Source organism: Mercenaria mercenaria, chromosome 18 (assembly GCF_021730395.1).
Source record: "Mercenaria mercenaria strain notata chromosome 18, MADL_Memer_1, whole genome shotgun sequence".
Taxonomy (NCBI): domain Eukaryota; kingdom Metazoa; phylum Mollusca; class Bivalvia; order Venerida; family Veneridae; genus Mercenaria; species Mercenaria mercenaria.
Genome location: NC_069378.1, coordinates 35,453,307 through 35,467,047, shown reverse-complemented (window position 1 = coordinate 35,467,047; position 13,741 = coordinate 35,453,307). Strand labels below are relative to the sequence as shown.

Sequence of the window (13,741 nt, the reverse complement as noted above, 5' to 3'; positions counted from 1 at the left end):
CATCCCCCTGGTGGCTATAATTTTTAACAAATCAACACAGCTTGAAGAAATTTGGTGGAGGGCCACCCAAGGAATATTGCAATGAAATTATTTTGAAATTTTGACTGGTTTCTGAGAAGAAAATGTTCCAAGTTTTTGTAATAGCAATATACAGCAAACTGTCCTGTGCTCTTGAGGCAATGTTTTTTTTTCTATGAATTAACATGGCTTGGAGGAATTTGGTAGAAGTTCACTCAAGGGACAGTTCAGTGAAATTATGTTCAGAGCAATTCAATTTCAGAGGAGAAGATTTTCTAAGTTTTCCATATAGCAATACAGAGACAAGAGGGTCATGATGACCCTATACCTCTCACTACAGTTTCATATTTCATACAGGTTATAACAAGGCATATTTTGAAATCTAGTTGGCAGATTCAGCGGAGATTTTCAAAGATATCCGTAGATCCATATTAGGAGAACTAGACCCACTTGAAGCATCTTTCCTATGAAATTATTTCAAAATCAAACCAGTGGTTTTAGACAAGAAAACATTCGAACTTTTTTTCCTATATTTAGCTCTCAGCCATGTTTTTGGCATATCAAAATTTAAACATTCTTTAACAAGAGTGAGCGCTTTAGGGTCAATGACCCTCTTGTTAAAGATAGGGAAAACTGACCACCTCCCCACGGCACCCATGTTTTTTGATGAATAAATAATTTGAACAATCTTGGTAGAGGGTAACCATCTGTGTAAAAAAAAATTTACAATTGGGCTAGCAGTTTTACACTAGAAGATTTTTTAAGTTTCCGCTATATACATATAGGGGAAAGTGTCCACACCCTCCGGCGGCCATGTTTTTTGACAAATCACAATAATTTGAACAATCTTGGTAAAGGGTCACTCAAGGACCATTTGTGTAAATTTATTTTAAAATCGGGCCAGCAGTTTCACACAAGACAATTTTTAAAGTTTCCACTATACACATATAGAGAAAAGGAACCACACCCTCTGGTGGCCATGTTTTTTGACGAATCAAAATAATTTGAACAATCTTAGTAGAGGGTCATAACAGGATTATTTGTGTAAAATTATTTCAAAACAAGGCAGTCTGAAAGACAGCTAAATCCCCCACCACTGCTATGGATAGTGAAAGGGTAAAACCTTTGATTTTAGCTGTGACCTAGACCTTGAACTGACATGGCTGACTCATGAATTCTGCACAACGTCTTGATGAGGTGATCATTTGACCAAAGTTTTCATGAAAATCCTTCAAGGGGTTTAGGAGATACAGAGCTGAAACCTTTGACCTTCAGTTGTGACCTGGACCTTGAGTTGACATGACTGACTCATGAGTTCTTGATGAGGTGATCATTTGACCCAAGTTTGATGAAAATCCTTCAAGGGGTTAAGGAGATATAGAGTGGACACCAAATGGAAGGCTCAAACCTTCGACCCTTTGTTGTGACCTTGACCTTGAGCTGGCATGGTTGACTCATAATTTCTGCACATCGTTCTGATGTGGTAATCATTTGACCCAAGTTTTATAAAATTCCTTCAAGGGGTTTAGGAGATATAGAGCGGACACGAAATGGAAGGCTCAAACCTTCGACCTTCAGACGTGACCTTGACCTTGAGCCGACATGGCTGACTTATAAGTTCTGCACATCGCCTTGATGAGGTGATCGTTTGACCCAAGTTTGATAAAAATCCTTCAAGGGGTTTAGGAGATATAGAGCGGACACAAAATGGAAGGCTCAAACCTTTGACCTTGAGCTGTGACCTTGACCTTGAGCCGGCATGGCTGACTGGACAGAAGGACGGACGCAGACCATTCCTACAATCCCTCTGCCACGGCGGGGGATTAATCAGGCCAGCAGTTTCACACAAGAAGATTTTTTTAAATTTCCACTATATACATATAAGGAAAAGTGATAACACCCCCCGGCAGCCATGTTTTTTGACGAATCTGTATGATTTGAACAATCTTGGAACAGGGTGACATAAAGACCATTTGCTTGAAATTATTTCAAAACTGGACCATTGGTTTAGGAGGAGATGTTGTTTGAATATTTTTCTATTTTTAGCTCTAGCAGTCCCTATGTGCAACCAAGTGGAACCGGAACAACCTTGGTAGAGGACCACCCAAGGAACACTAAGGCCAAGTTTCGTCAAAATCCATTCAGTGGTTTTGGAGAGATGTCATTTAAACAAAACTGTTGATGATATGACGGACAGACACTGGCGTCATAACATAATACGTCCCTTCGGGCATATAAAAATTACAGTTACCTATTGTTCCTATAGCCACCTAAGTGTCCAAATGTTAGCACAGATGGACGGAATGGTAGGGACTGATGAAAAAGGCAATCCTATAATCCCCGAAACTGGTTTTCAACCAGAAGGGGTCTAATAGTTTGAAAAATCTTGGTAGGAGGTCACCAAAGACCATAGCTAGGATATCATTATAAAATCAGACCCAACAGATTGGGAGATGTTTTTTTCTTCTTCATTTTTTTTTAAATTTCTGGCAACTAATTTATGTGCAACTGAACAACTTTGAAAGAGGATCACCCAAGGAACACTCCTGACCAAGTTTCCTTTATATATTCTAACCAACTAATGGATTCAGAGGACTTGTCTAGGGAAACTGTTGATGTACAGTGACTGGTCACCATAGCTTATGTGTGTGACTCCCAATTATAGCCCCTTTATACTTTGTAGCCCATTTTGATTAATCTTTAGCTGACCACATTAAGCAGGGACGCGCTAAATAAAGATTTTATATGGAATTCCAACAGTCAGACCTAAGCAGGGCCATGCTATATATATGCGACCCCTAATGTAGGTTACACAGTACTTACATGTCTTACCTTAACCATGGAGACCAAGTTATTGTGTAACAATGCCAATTAATCAACAAAGTGGTAACAGAACATTCTGATCATGTCACTATTTGACTGAAAACAACCACCTCTGATACAATTGATAATCATATTTCTAGCAAATATCACACATTAACTTGAACTAGGATAAGCTTGAATTATGCCAACAGCATGTGCATAGCATATATTCAAATTAAGTTGACACATATGCAAACAATCAGCAGGCTCATTAATGGTAACAGTATCTGTTTTCATGATTTTGGAGCATTCTGACTAGTCATGCCAAAATCTTGCAACAGGAAAACTGTGCAATCTATGGCTTTAACAATGTGTATTTTTTAGCATTAAGGCACACACTGCACATAGTCTCACAGTCAGTGAATACATTTAGTTATTACTAGATACAGGTTGACAGTTGCACTCAAATCTTTAACCAAATTTCTATGTGGAACAAGAGCACCGCCTTGCGGGTGCTGACGCTCATCTGATTTTTTTGTATAACAGAAATATTGTCCTACCCATGATTTTCTAAGTCTAAAAAGGGCCATCATTCTTGCAAAAAGCAGGACAGAGTTACGTTTCTTGATGTAAGTAAGTAAGTAAGTATGTATGTAAGTAAGTAAGTAAAGACTTTATTTTCTGTGGATTACACATCTGGCATATTTACCAATTTACAATATGGTCCACAACATACATGTATATACAAAATATAAAATAAATATTATCAACATAAGTCATTAATTACAATTATGTCTTTTGACAAAAAATGCTGAAAAGTAGAAAACTGAAATAAGTAAACATAAGTACATATAAATATGAATAAAAACAAAGTATACAAACTTAAATGTCTGAACAGATGAAGATATGATATTTCATCTGCTATAGAGTGCTAAGAATTATGTACATAGAGCTTTTCTAGGATACATAGTTTTATTCATTATTCATCCGCTTATGATGGTGAAAAACTGTTGCAAGTTTTAAAGCAATAGCTTTGATAGTTTATGAGGAAAGTTGACTTAAACATAATACTTAACTAAAAAAATGATTTTCTAAGTCCAAAAGGGGCAATAATTATTGCAAAACTCAGGATGGAGTTATGTTGCTTGCTGTACAGGGTCAGCTTATGATGGTGAACAAGTGTTGCAAGTTTCAAAGCAATAGCTTTGATAGTTTAAGAGAAAAAGTTGACCTAAACATAAAACTTAACCAAGAAATCTGATATTTTCTAAGTCCAAAAGGGGCCATAAATCTTGCAAAAAGCAGGATGGAGTTATGTTTCTTGCTGTACAGGGTCAGCTTATGATGGTGAACAGGTGTTGCAAGTTTTAAAGCAATAGCTTTGATAGTTTAGGAGAAAAGCTGACCTAAACATAAAACTTAACCAAGAAAACTGATTTTCTAAGTCCTAAAGGGGCAATAATTCTTGCGAAAAGCAGGATGGAGTTATGTTTCTTGATGTACAGGGTCAGCTTATGATGGTGAACAAGTGTTGCAAGTTTCAAAGCAATAGCTTTGATAGTTTAGGAGAAAAGTTGATCTAAACATAAAACTTAACCAAGAAATCTGATATTTTCTAAGTACAAACGGGGCCATAAATCTTGCAAAAAGCAGGATGGAGTTATGTTTCTTGCTACACAGGGTCAGCTTATGATGGTGAACAAGTGTTCCAAGTTTCAAAGCAGTAGCTTTGATAGTTTTGGAGAAAAGCTGACCTAAACATAAAACTTAACCAGGCAACGCCGACACCGCTCAAGTGATGACAATAACTCATCATTTTTTTCCAAAAAATCAGATGAGCTAAAAATGGTCATAATTTAAATCAAATTCAACCAAGAGTTGTTTTTTTTCCAGTAGAGCTGGTACAAAGTTACAAAGATATGACCTTGCATGCAAAACTTAAACCTTTATGTGATGGTAACGACAGCACAAATGGAGCTGGCCTAAGTAGGAAGTAGCTCTTCCTACTGTTTAACAAGCTGGGCTAAAATGTTAACAACATGTATTTACCTTGAAGAAATCAGGATCCCAGGTACCAAAACATCCAGTAAATGTTGGAGGCTCGCAGCCCTGTTTGATTCTGTAAATTGTTGTATCAGGATCTCTTTCTGTTGGGTCAGTTTTTACATATTCCTGAAAAGAAAAACAAGAGGGCCATGATGGCCCTATATCACTCACCTGAGTACCATTGCTTTAACCAAAAACAAAAAGAAAAAATTCTTACAAGGTACATATATGTCAAAATACACCTAAAAATTGGAGGTACCATCCATGTTGTACCACAGAAAAGTGATCTCAGTTTTTCACTACGGCCAATAATAAAAAAGTTACTAAATAAGCTATTTATAGTTATATCAAAGGGAAGTAATAAAAAAAAATATTGTAAGCAAACAAAGGAAGGATCTGCCAAATAAAACCAAGAGCACTGCAATACAACGCAAATGCAGCGCATTATTCACATAAAACAAAGTCATATGACCTTTGACCCCTAAGTGTGCCCTTGACATTGTATTTAGCCATCCGAAACATGCGCTCTGCACATCCTTTCAAAGAGTGAACATTTGTGTCAGGTTTCTCTGAAATCCATCAAGGGGTTCAAGAATTACAGAGCGGAAGGGAAATTGCTAACCAACACACAGACAGACAGACAGACAGACAGACAGACACCGAGGCGATAACATAATACGTCCCTGTGGGCGTATAAAAAAAAATCGAGATCTTATGGTGATACAAGTTGTGTGCAAGTTTGGTTAAAATCAAATCAAAAATGAAGCTGCTATTGTGCAGACAAGGTCAAAATAGACAACTTTGGCCCTTTCAGGGGCCATAACTCTCGAACCCATTAAGGGATCTGGCCGGTTCAAGAATGGAACCAAGATCTTTTGGTGACACAAGTTTTGTGCAAGTTTGATCAAATTCAAATCAAAAATGAAGCTGCTATTTTGCAGACAAGGTCAAAATAGCTAATTCTGGCCCTATCAGGGGCCATAACTCTGGAACCAATAATGGGATCTGGCCGGTTCCAGAAAGGAACCAAGATCTTATGGTGACACAAGTTTTATGCAAGTTTGGTTAAAATCAAATCATAAATGAAGCTGCTATTGTGCAGACAAGGTCAAAACAGCTAATTTTGACCCCTTCAGGGGCCATAACTCTGGAACCTATAATGAAATCTTGCCAGTTCCAGAAAGGAACCAAGATCTTATGGTGATACAAGTTGTGTGCAAGTCTGGTAAAAATCAAATCATAAATAAAGCTGCTATTGTGCAGACAAGGTCAAAATAGCTAATTTTGGCCCTTTCAGGGGCCATAACTCTGAAACCCATAAGGAATCTGGCCAGTTCCAGAAAGGAACCATGATCTTATGGTGATACAAGTTGTGTGCAAGTTTGGTAAAAATTAAATCAAAAATAAAGCTGCTATTGTGCAGACAAGCTCAAAATAGCTAATTTTGGCCCTTTCAGGGGCCATAACTCTAGAACCAATAATGGGATCTGACCAATTCAAGAAAGGAACCGAGATCTTATGGTGATACAAGTTGTGTGCAAGTTTGGTTAAAATAAAATCATAAATGAAACCACTATCATGCAGACAAGAAATTGTTGACGGACGGACTGACGACGGACGAAGGGTGATCACAAAAGCTCACCTTGTCACTATGTGACAGGTGAGCTAAAAACAAAAACAATCACTTTATAACCAGCCAAGTGTCTCCCTCTGTCATGATGTTTATCCCCTATCTTACTGTATGTCTCATACTGTGATGTGATACATATGTACTTGTACCTTACTAAAGCTTCCTGCGACGTGATACATACCTAACTAAAGCTTCCTTCGACGTGATACATATGTACTTGTACCTAACTACAGCTTCCTGTGACGTGATACATATGTACTTGTACCTAACTAAAGCTTCCTGTGACGTGATACATATGTACGTGTACCTATCTAAAGCTTCTTGTGACGTGAAACATATGTACTTGTACCTAATTAAAGCTTCCTGTGACATGGTACATTTGTACATGTACCTAACTAAAGCTTCCTGTGACTTGATACATAAGTATTTGTACCTAACTACAGCTTTCTGCGACGTGGTACATATGAACATGTACCTAACTAAAGCTTCCTGTGACATGATACATATGTACTTGTACCAAACTAAAGCTTCCTGTGAGCTGATACATATGTACATGTACCTAACTAAAGCTTCCTGTGACGTGATACATATGTACGTGTACCTAACTAAAGCTTCCTGTGACGTGATACATATGTACTTGTACCTAACTAAAGCTTCCTGTGACATGATATATATGTAGGTGTACCTAACTAAAGCTTCCTGTGATGTGATACATAAGTATTTGTACCTAACTACAGCTTTCTGCGACGTGATACGTATGAACATGTACCTAACTAAAGCTTCCTGTGACATGATACATATGTACTTGTACCAAACTAAAGCTTCCTGTGACATGATACATATGTACATGTACCTTACTACAGCTTTCTGCAATGTGATACATATGTACATGTACCTTACTAAAGCTTCCTGTGATGTGATACATATGTACTTGTACCAAACTTAAGCTTCCTGTGATGTGATATATATGTACGTGTACCTAACTAAAGCTTCCTGTGATGTGATAGATATGTACTTGTACCAAACTAAAGCATCCTCTGACATGATACATATGTACATGTACCTTACTAAAGCTTCCTGTGACATGATACATATGTACATGTACCTTACTAAAGCTTCCTGTGAAGTGATACATATGTACTTGTACCAAACTAAAGCATCCTGTGAAGTGATACATATGTACATGTACCTAACTAATGCTTCCTGTGACGTGATATACATGTACTTGTACCAAACTAAAGCTTCCTGTGAAGTGATACATATGTACATATACCTAACTAAAGCTTCCTGTGAAGTGATACACATGTACATGTACCAAACTAAAGCTTCCTGTGAAGTGATACACATGTACTTGTACCAAACTAAAGCTTCCTGTGATACACATGTACTTGTACCAAACTAAAGCATCCTGTGATCCACATGTACTTGTACCAAACTAAAGCTTCCTGTGAAGTGATACATATGTACATATACCAAACTAAAGCTTCCTGTGAAGTGATACACATGTACTTGTACCAAACTAAAGCTTCCTGTGAAGTGAAACATATGTACATGTACCAAACTAAAGCTTCCTGTGAAGTGATACACATGTACTTGTACCAAACTAAAGCTTCCTGTGAAGTGATACACATGTACTTGTACCAAACTAAAGCTTCCTGTGAAGTGATACATATGTACATGTACCTAACTCAAGCTTCCTGTGAAGTGATACACATGTACTTGTACCAAACTAAAGCTTCCTGTGAAGTGATACATATGTACATGTACCAAACTAAAGCTTCCTGTGAAGTGATACACATGTACTTGTACCAAACTAAAGCTTCCTGTGAAGTGATACATATGTACATATACCTAACTAAAGCTTCCTGTGATACATATGTACTTTTACTTTTCTAATCAGTTGCATACAGATGTACATGTACCTTTATACAGCTTCCTATGACTGGAAAAAGGTATAAAAATGGACATGTTCCTATACAGCTTGCTGACAGACAGACGTTAATGATACTAAATACAGCTTCCTTAGACTGGGAAGTCACAAACATAGGTACATATTTATATATACAGCTACCTATGACGGGTAAGTAACAGACAGATGTACATGCTACTAAATACAGCTTCTTATGACTAGGAAGTTGCAGACAAATGAACATGTTTCAAAGGACAGCTTCCATTTTTGGGAAGTTACAGACAGATGTACATATTATATATATACACCTTCATATGCCTGGGAAGTCATAGACAGATGTACACATTTATATATACATCTTCCTATAACTGGGAAGTCACAGACAGACGTACATGTTTCTAAATACAGCTTTCTATGATGTGGAAGTCGCAGACAGACAAACATGTTTTTAAATACAGTTTCCTATGCCTGGGAAGTCGCAGACAGATGTTCACTTTACATACAGCTTCCTATGCCTGTAAAGTCGCAGACAGATGTTCATGTTTCAAACTACAGCCTTATAGGACTGGGAGTCACAGACAGATGTTCACAATTATATATACAGCTTCCACTGCCTGGGTAGTCGCAGACAGATGTTAATGTTTTAAACTTAAGCTTCCTATGACTGGGAAGTAGCAGACAGATTACATTTGTCAATCTATGTATGTTTGATTACCACTACCAATCTATGTATACCTAATTACCAATTGCAATCTATATATTTCTTATGATATGTCTCACTTCAACTGCCTATTTCTACATTCCACAACAAATCTTATTACCATTGCCAATCTATTATGTCCAACTACCACTGCCAATCTATATTTGTATGATAACCATTGCCAATCTTTATATGTATGATTACCATTGCCAATCTCTATATGTATGATTACCATAACCAACCTTTATATGTACGATAACCATTGCCAATCTATATACGTATGATTACCATTGCCAATCTATTCATATATGACTACCATTGCCAACCTATATATGTATGGTTACCATTGCCAACCTATATATGTATGATAACCATTGCCAATCTATATATATGACTACCATTGCCGACCTATATATGTATGATTACCATTGCCAATCTATATATATAAATGACTACCTTTGTCAACCTATATATGTATGACTACCATTGCCAATCTCTATATGTATGATTACCATTGCCAATCTATATATGTATGGTTACCATTGCCAATCTATATATGTATGACTACCATTGCCAACCTATATATATAAATGACTACCATTGTCAACCTATATATGTATGACTACCATTGCCAATCTCTATATGTATGATTACCATTGCCAATCTATATATGTATGGTTACCATTGCCAATCTATATATGTATGGTTACCATTGCCAATCTATATATGCATGACTACCATTGCCAACCTATATATATAAATGACTACCATTGTCAACCTACATATGTATGACTACTATTGCCAATCACTATATGTATGATTACCATTGCCAATCTATATATGTATGGTTACCATTGCCAATCTATATATGTATGACTACCACTGCCGATCTATATATGTATGATTACCATTGCCAATCTATTATGTCCAACTACCACTGCCAATCATACATGTATGATTACCATTGCCAATCTATTATGTCCAACTACCACTGCCAATCTATATATGTATGACTACCATTGCCAACCTCTATATGTATGATTACCATTACCAACCTATATATGTATGACTACCATTGCCAACCTATATATCTATATGACTACTATTGTTGTAATTATATACCTGCAAATATGAAATGAAGAAATAGCTAGTTTAAACTAATCTATTTATACATCATTTGATTTCATGGGCATGAAGATTTTTGGTTTTGGTAAAAAAAAAAACAACAGTTATTTCGTGGGGATATGAATTTGTGGGTTTCAACTTAAAGATAGTATTTATTTGACATTTCTCTGCTCATTGGGATTTAATTTTGTGGGTTGATGGAAATCACACCCCTATAAATACTTATGATTTTCTAATTTGTATCATTACCACTGCCATGCTATAAATGTCTGATTAAAATTGCCAAATCTATAAAAGTCTAACTACCATTGCTAATGTCTCTGCTGCCTTTTTCTCTTCATCACGAGCATTTTCACCAATCCATAAATAAATGCTTTCCCAAACATCTAACATCATGACATCATCTGTAACACAATCTTGTTGAATAAAGTCTGGTATTTCCTCACATTTGAATTGTCCAGAAGCATTAGATAACTGGAAGAGACGAGGGGGATGCTCTGACTCTGGGTCTTGCAGACGTTTGTCACTAATGTACTCGCCTTTACCACCAATAGCATCCCAGAATGCCTGTTTCTCCTGACCTTCAATCACTATGATGATTTCCCTGAAGTTTAAAATTCAACTCAATGAAAAATCATAATACTATTAATTGTCTGCAACATTCATACTGGCAACTAAATAACTTTACAAGAAACAAGAGCTGTCGGAGGACAGCAACGCTCGACTATTCAACAGCCTTGTCAATTGAATGAATGCAAAAGTAAAAAAAAAAGAGGCATAATTTTGTAACAAGAGGGCCATGAAGGCCCTGTATCGCTCACCTGACCTATTGACATAAAGACCATCAAGATTAACATTCTGACCAAGTTTCATTAAGATATGGTATAAATGTGGCCTCTAAAGTGTAAACTTGCTTTTCTTTTAATTTGACTTAGTGACCTATTTTTTGACCCGACATGACCCAGATTCAAACTGGACCTTGAAATCATCAAGATTACCATTCTGACCAAGTTTCATGAAGATACAATCATAAATGTGGCCTCTAGAGTGTTAACAAGCTTTTCCTTTGATTTGACCTAGTGACCTAGTTTTTGACCCCACCTGACCCAGATTTCAATCTGACCTATAGATCATCAAGATTAACATTCTGACCTAGTTTCATTAAGATATGATCATAAATGTGGCCTCTACAGTGTAAATTAGCTTTTCCTTTGATTTGACCTGGTGACCTAGTTTTTGATCCTACATGACCCAGATTCAAACTGGACCTTGAGAATATCAAGATTACCATTTTGACCAAGTTTCATAAAGATACAGTCATAAATGAGGCCTCTACAGTGTTAACAAGCTTTACCTTTGATCTGACTCGGTGACCTAGTTTTTGACCTGACATGACCCAGGTTCGAACTTGACCTAAAGATAATCAAGATTAACATTCTGACTAAGTTTCATAAGATACAGTCATAAATGTGGCCTCTAGAGTGTTAACAAGCTTTTCCTTTGATCTGACCTAGTGACCTAGTTTTTGACCCCACCTGACCCAGATTCAAACTTGACCTATACAGCCTGAAGACTAATATTCTGACCAAGTTTCATTAAGATGTGGTTATAAATGTGGCCTCTACAGTGTTAACAAGCTTTTCCTTTGATTTGACCTGGTGACCTAGTTTTTGACCCCAGATGACCCAATATCAAACTCGTCCAAGATTTTATTGAGGGTTACATTCTAACCAAGTTTCATTAAGATTGAGCCAAAAATGTATCCTCTAGAGTGTTAACAAGCTTTTCCTTTGATCTGACCTGGTGACCTAGTTTTTAACCCCAGATGACCCAATATCAAACTTATCCAAGATTTTATTGAGGGTAACATTTGGACCAAGTTTCATTAAGATTGGACAAAAACTGTGACCTCTAGAGTGTTAACAAGCTTTTCCTTTGATTTGACCTGGTGACCTAGTTTTTGACCCAAGATGACCCAATATCAAACTCATCCAAGATTTAACTGAGGGTAATATTCTGACCAAGTTTCATTAAGATTGGCTCGAATTTGTTACCTCTAGGGTGTTAACAGTCAAATTGTTGACGCCGACGACAACGACAGACGACGGACACAGGGCGATCACAAAAGCTCACCTTTGAGCACTTCGTGCTCAGGTGAGCTAAAAATGCAAAACAGGGTTAAGGAACCTGCAGAGTGCTTATCAGCTCATGACAGTGGACAAGTATGTGAAGTTTCAATCCATTCTCATTAGCGGGTACTGAGATACCAGCTTACATATAAGAATTTAACCAAAAACAGCTAAGTTGAAAAAGGGGCAAAATTTTGTAAAATGCAAAGTAGAGTTATTGAACCTTTGCACTGCATGTCATATCATGACAGTGAACAAGTGTGTGAAGTTTTAATCCTTTCCCATTAGTGGATACTGAGATACCAGCTTACATACAAAAACTTAACCAAAAACTAATAAGTCGAAAAAGAGGCATAATTTTGAAGAAAAAAGTAGAGTTATGGGACCTGCTTAGTGCATGTTAGGTCATGACAGTGAACAAGTGTGTGAAGTTTAAATCCATTCCCATTAGTGAGTACTTAGATACCAGCTTACATACAAAACCTTAACCAAAATTTTCTGAGTCGAAAAAGGGGCATTATTTTGTAAACAAGAGGACCATGATGGTCCTGAATCACTCACCTCTTCCCACATGACCCAGTTTTGAGTATGACGTCAATTTTTCTATTATTTGACATAGTGACCTAGTTTTTGAGCTCATGTGACCCAGTCTTGAACTTGATCTAGATATTATCAAGATAAAAATTCTGACCAATTTTCATGAAGATCTATTGAAAAATATGATCTCTAGAGAGGTCACAGGGTTTTTCTATTTTTTGACCTATTGACCTAGTTTTTGAAGGTAGGTGACCCTGTTTTAAACTTTACCTAGATATCATCAAGGTGAACATTCTCACTAATTTTCATGAAGATCTCATGAAAAATATGATCGCAGATGACCCGTTTCAAATTTTCTATTAATATACATCAGTGACCATTCTTTGACCAACTGTGACCAGTCTCATGAAATATGCCTCTAGATGTCACAAGGTATGAACATATCGACCTATTTTTCATGCAAGGACCATTGAAACACTATGATCCTAGTGAGAGAACAGTTTGCAATTTTTTGGACCATTCACAGTATTTTGAAGGTACGTTCTTATTTTAACCTATGACTAATTTTTGACCGCAATGACCCAGTTTCAAATTGATCATAGATATCATCAAGATGAACATTCAGACCAACTTTCATACAGATCCCATGAAAAGTATGGCCTTAGAGAGGTCACAAGGTTTTTTATTATTTGACCTACTGACCTAGTTTTTGAGGCATGTGACCACTTTTCAAACTTGACCTAGATATCATCAAGGATGATGTCAATTCTGACCAACTTTTATGAAGATCCATTCAAATATGGCCTCTAGGAGGTCACAAGGTTTTTCTATTTTTATACCTACTG

The 13,741-nt window shown here is 36.8% G+C and overlaps 1 protein-coding gene across 3 annotated transcripts in view; it reads right to left on the bottom strand.

Moving 5' to 3' along the window:
* The window catches only part of LOC123538397 (villin-1-like), a 155,475-nt gene that overhangs the window by 17,931 nt on the left and 123,803 nt on the right, over window positions 1-13,741 (bottom strand). For all 3 annotated transcript variants that reach the window (XM_045322475.2, XM_045322476.2, XM_053529572.1), the window contains 2 exons: window positions 10,537-10,834; window positions 4,870-4,992 (listed from right to left, as the gene is read on the bottom strand). In XM_045322475.2, coding sequence (XP_045178410.2) covers window positions 4,870-4,992; window positions 10,537-10,834 — 421 coding nt within the window. The remainder of the gene's footprint in view (window positions 1-4,869; window positions 4,993-10,536; window positions 10,835-13,741) is intronic.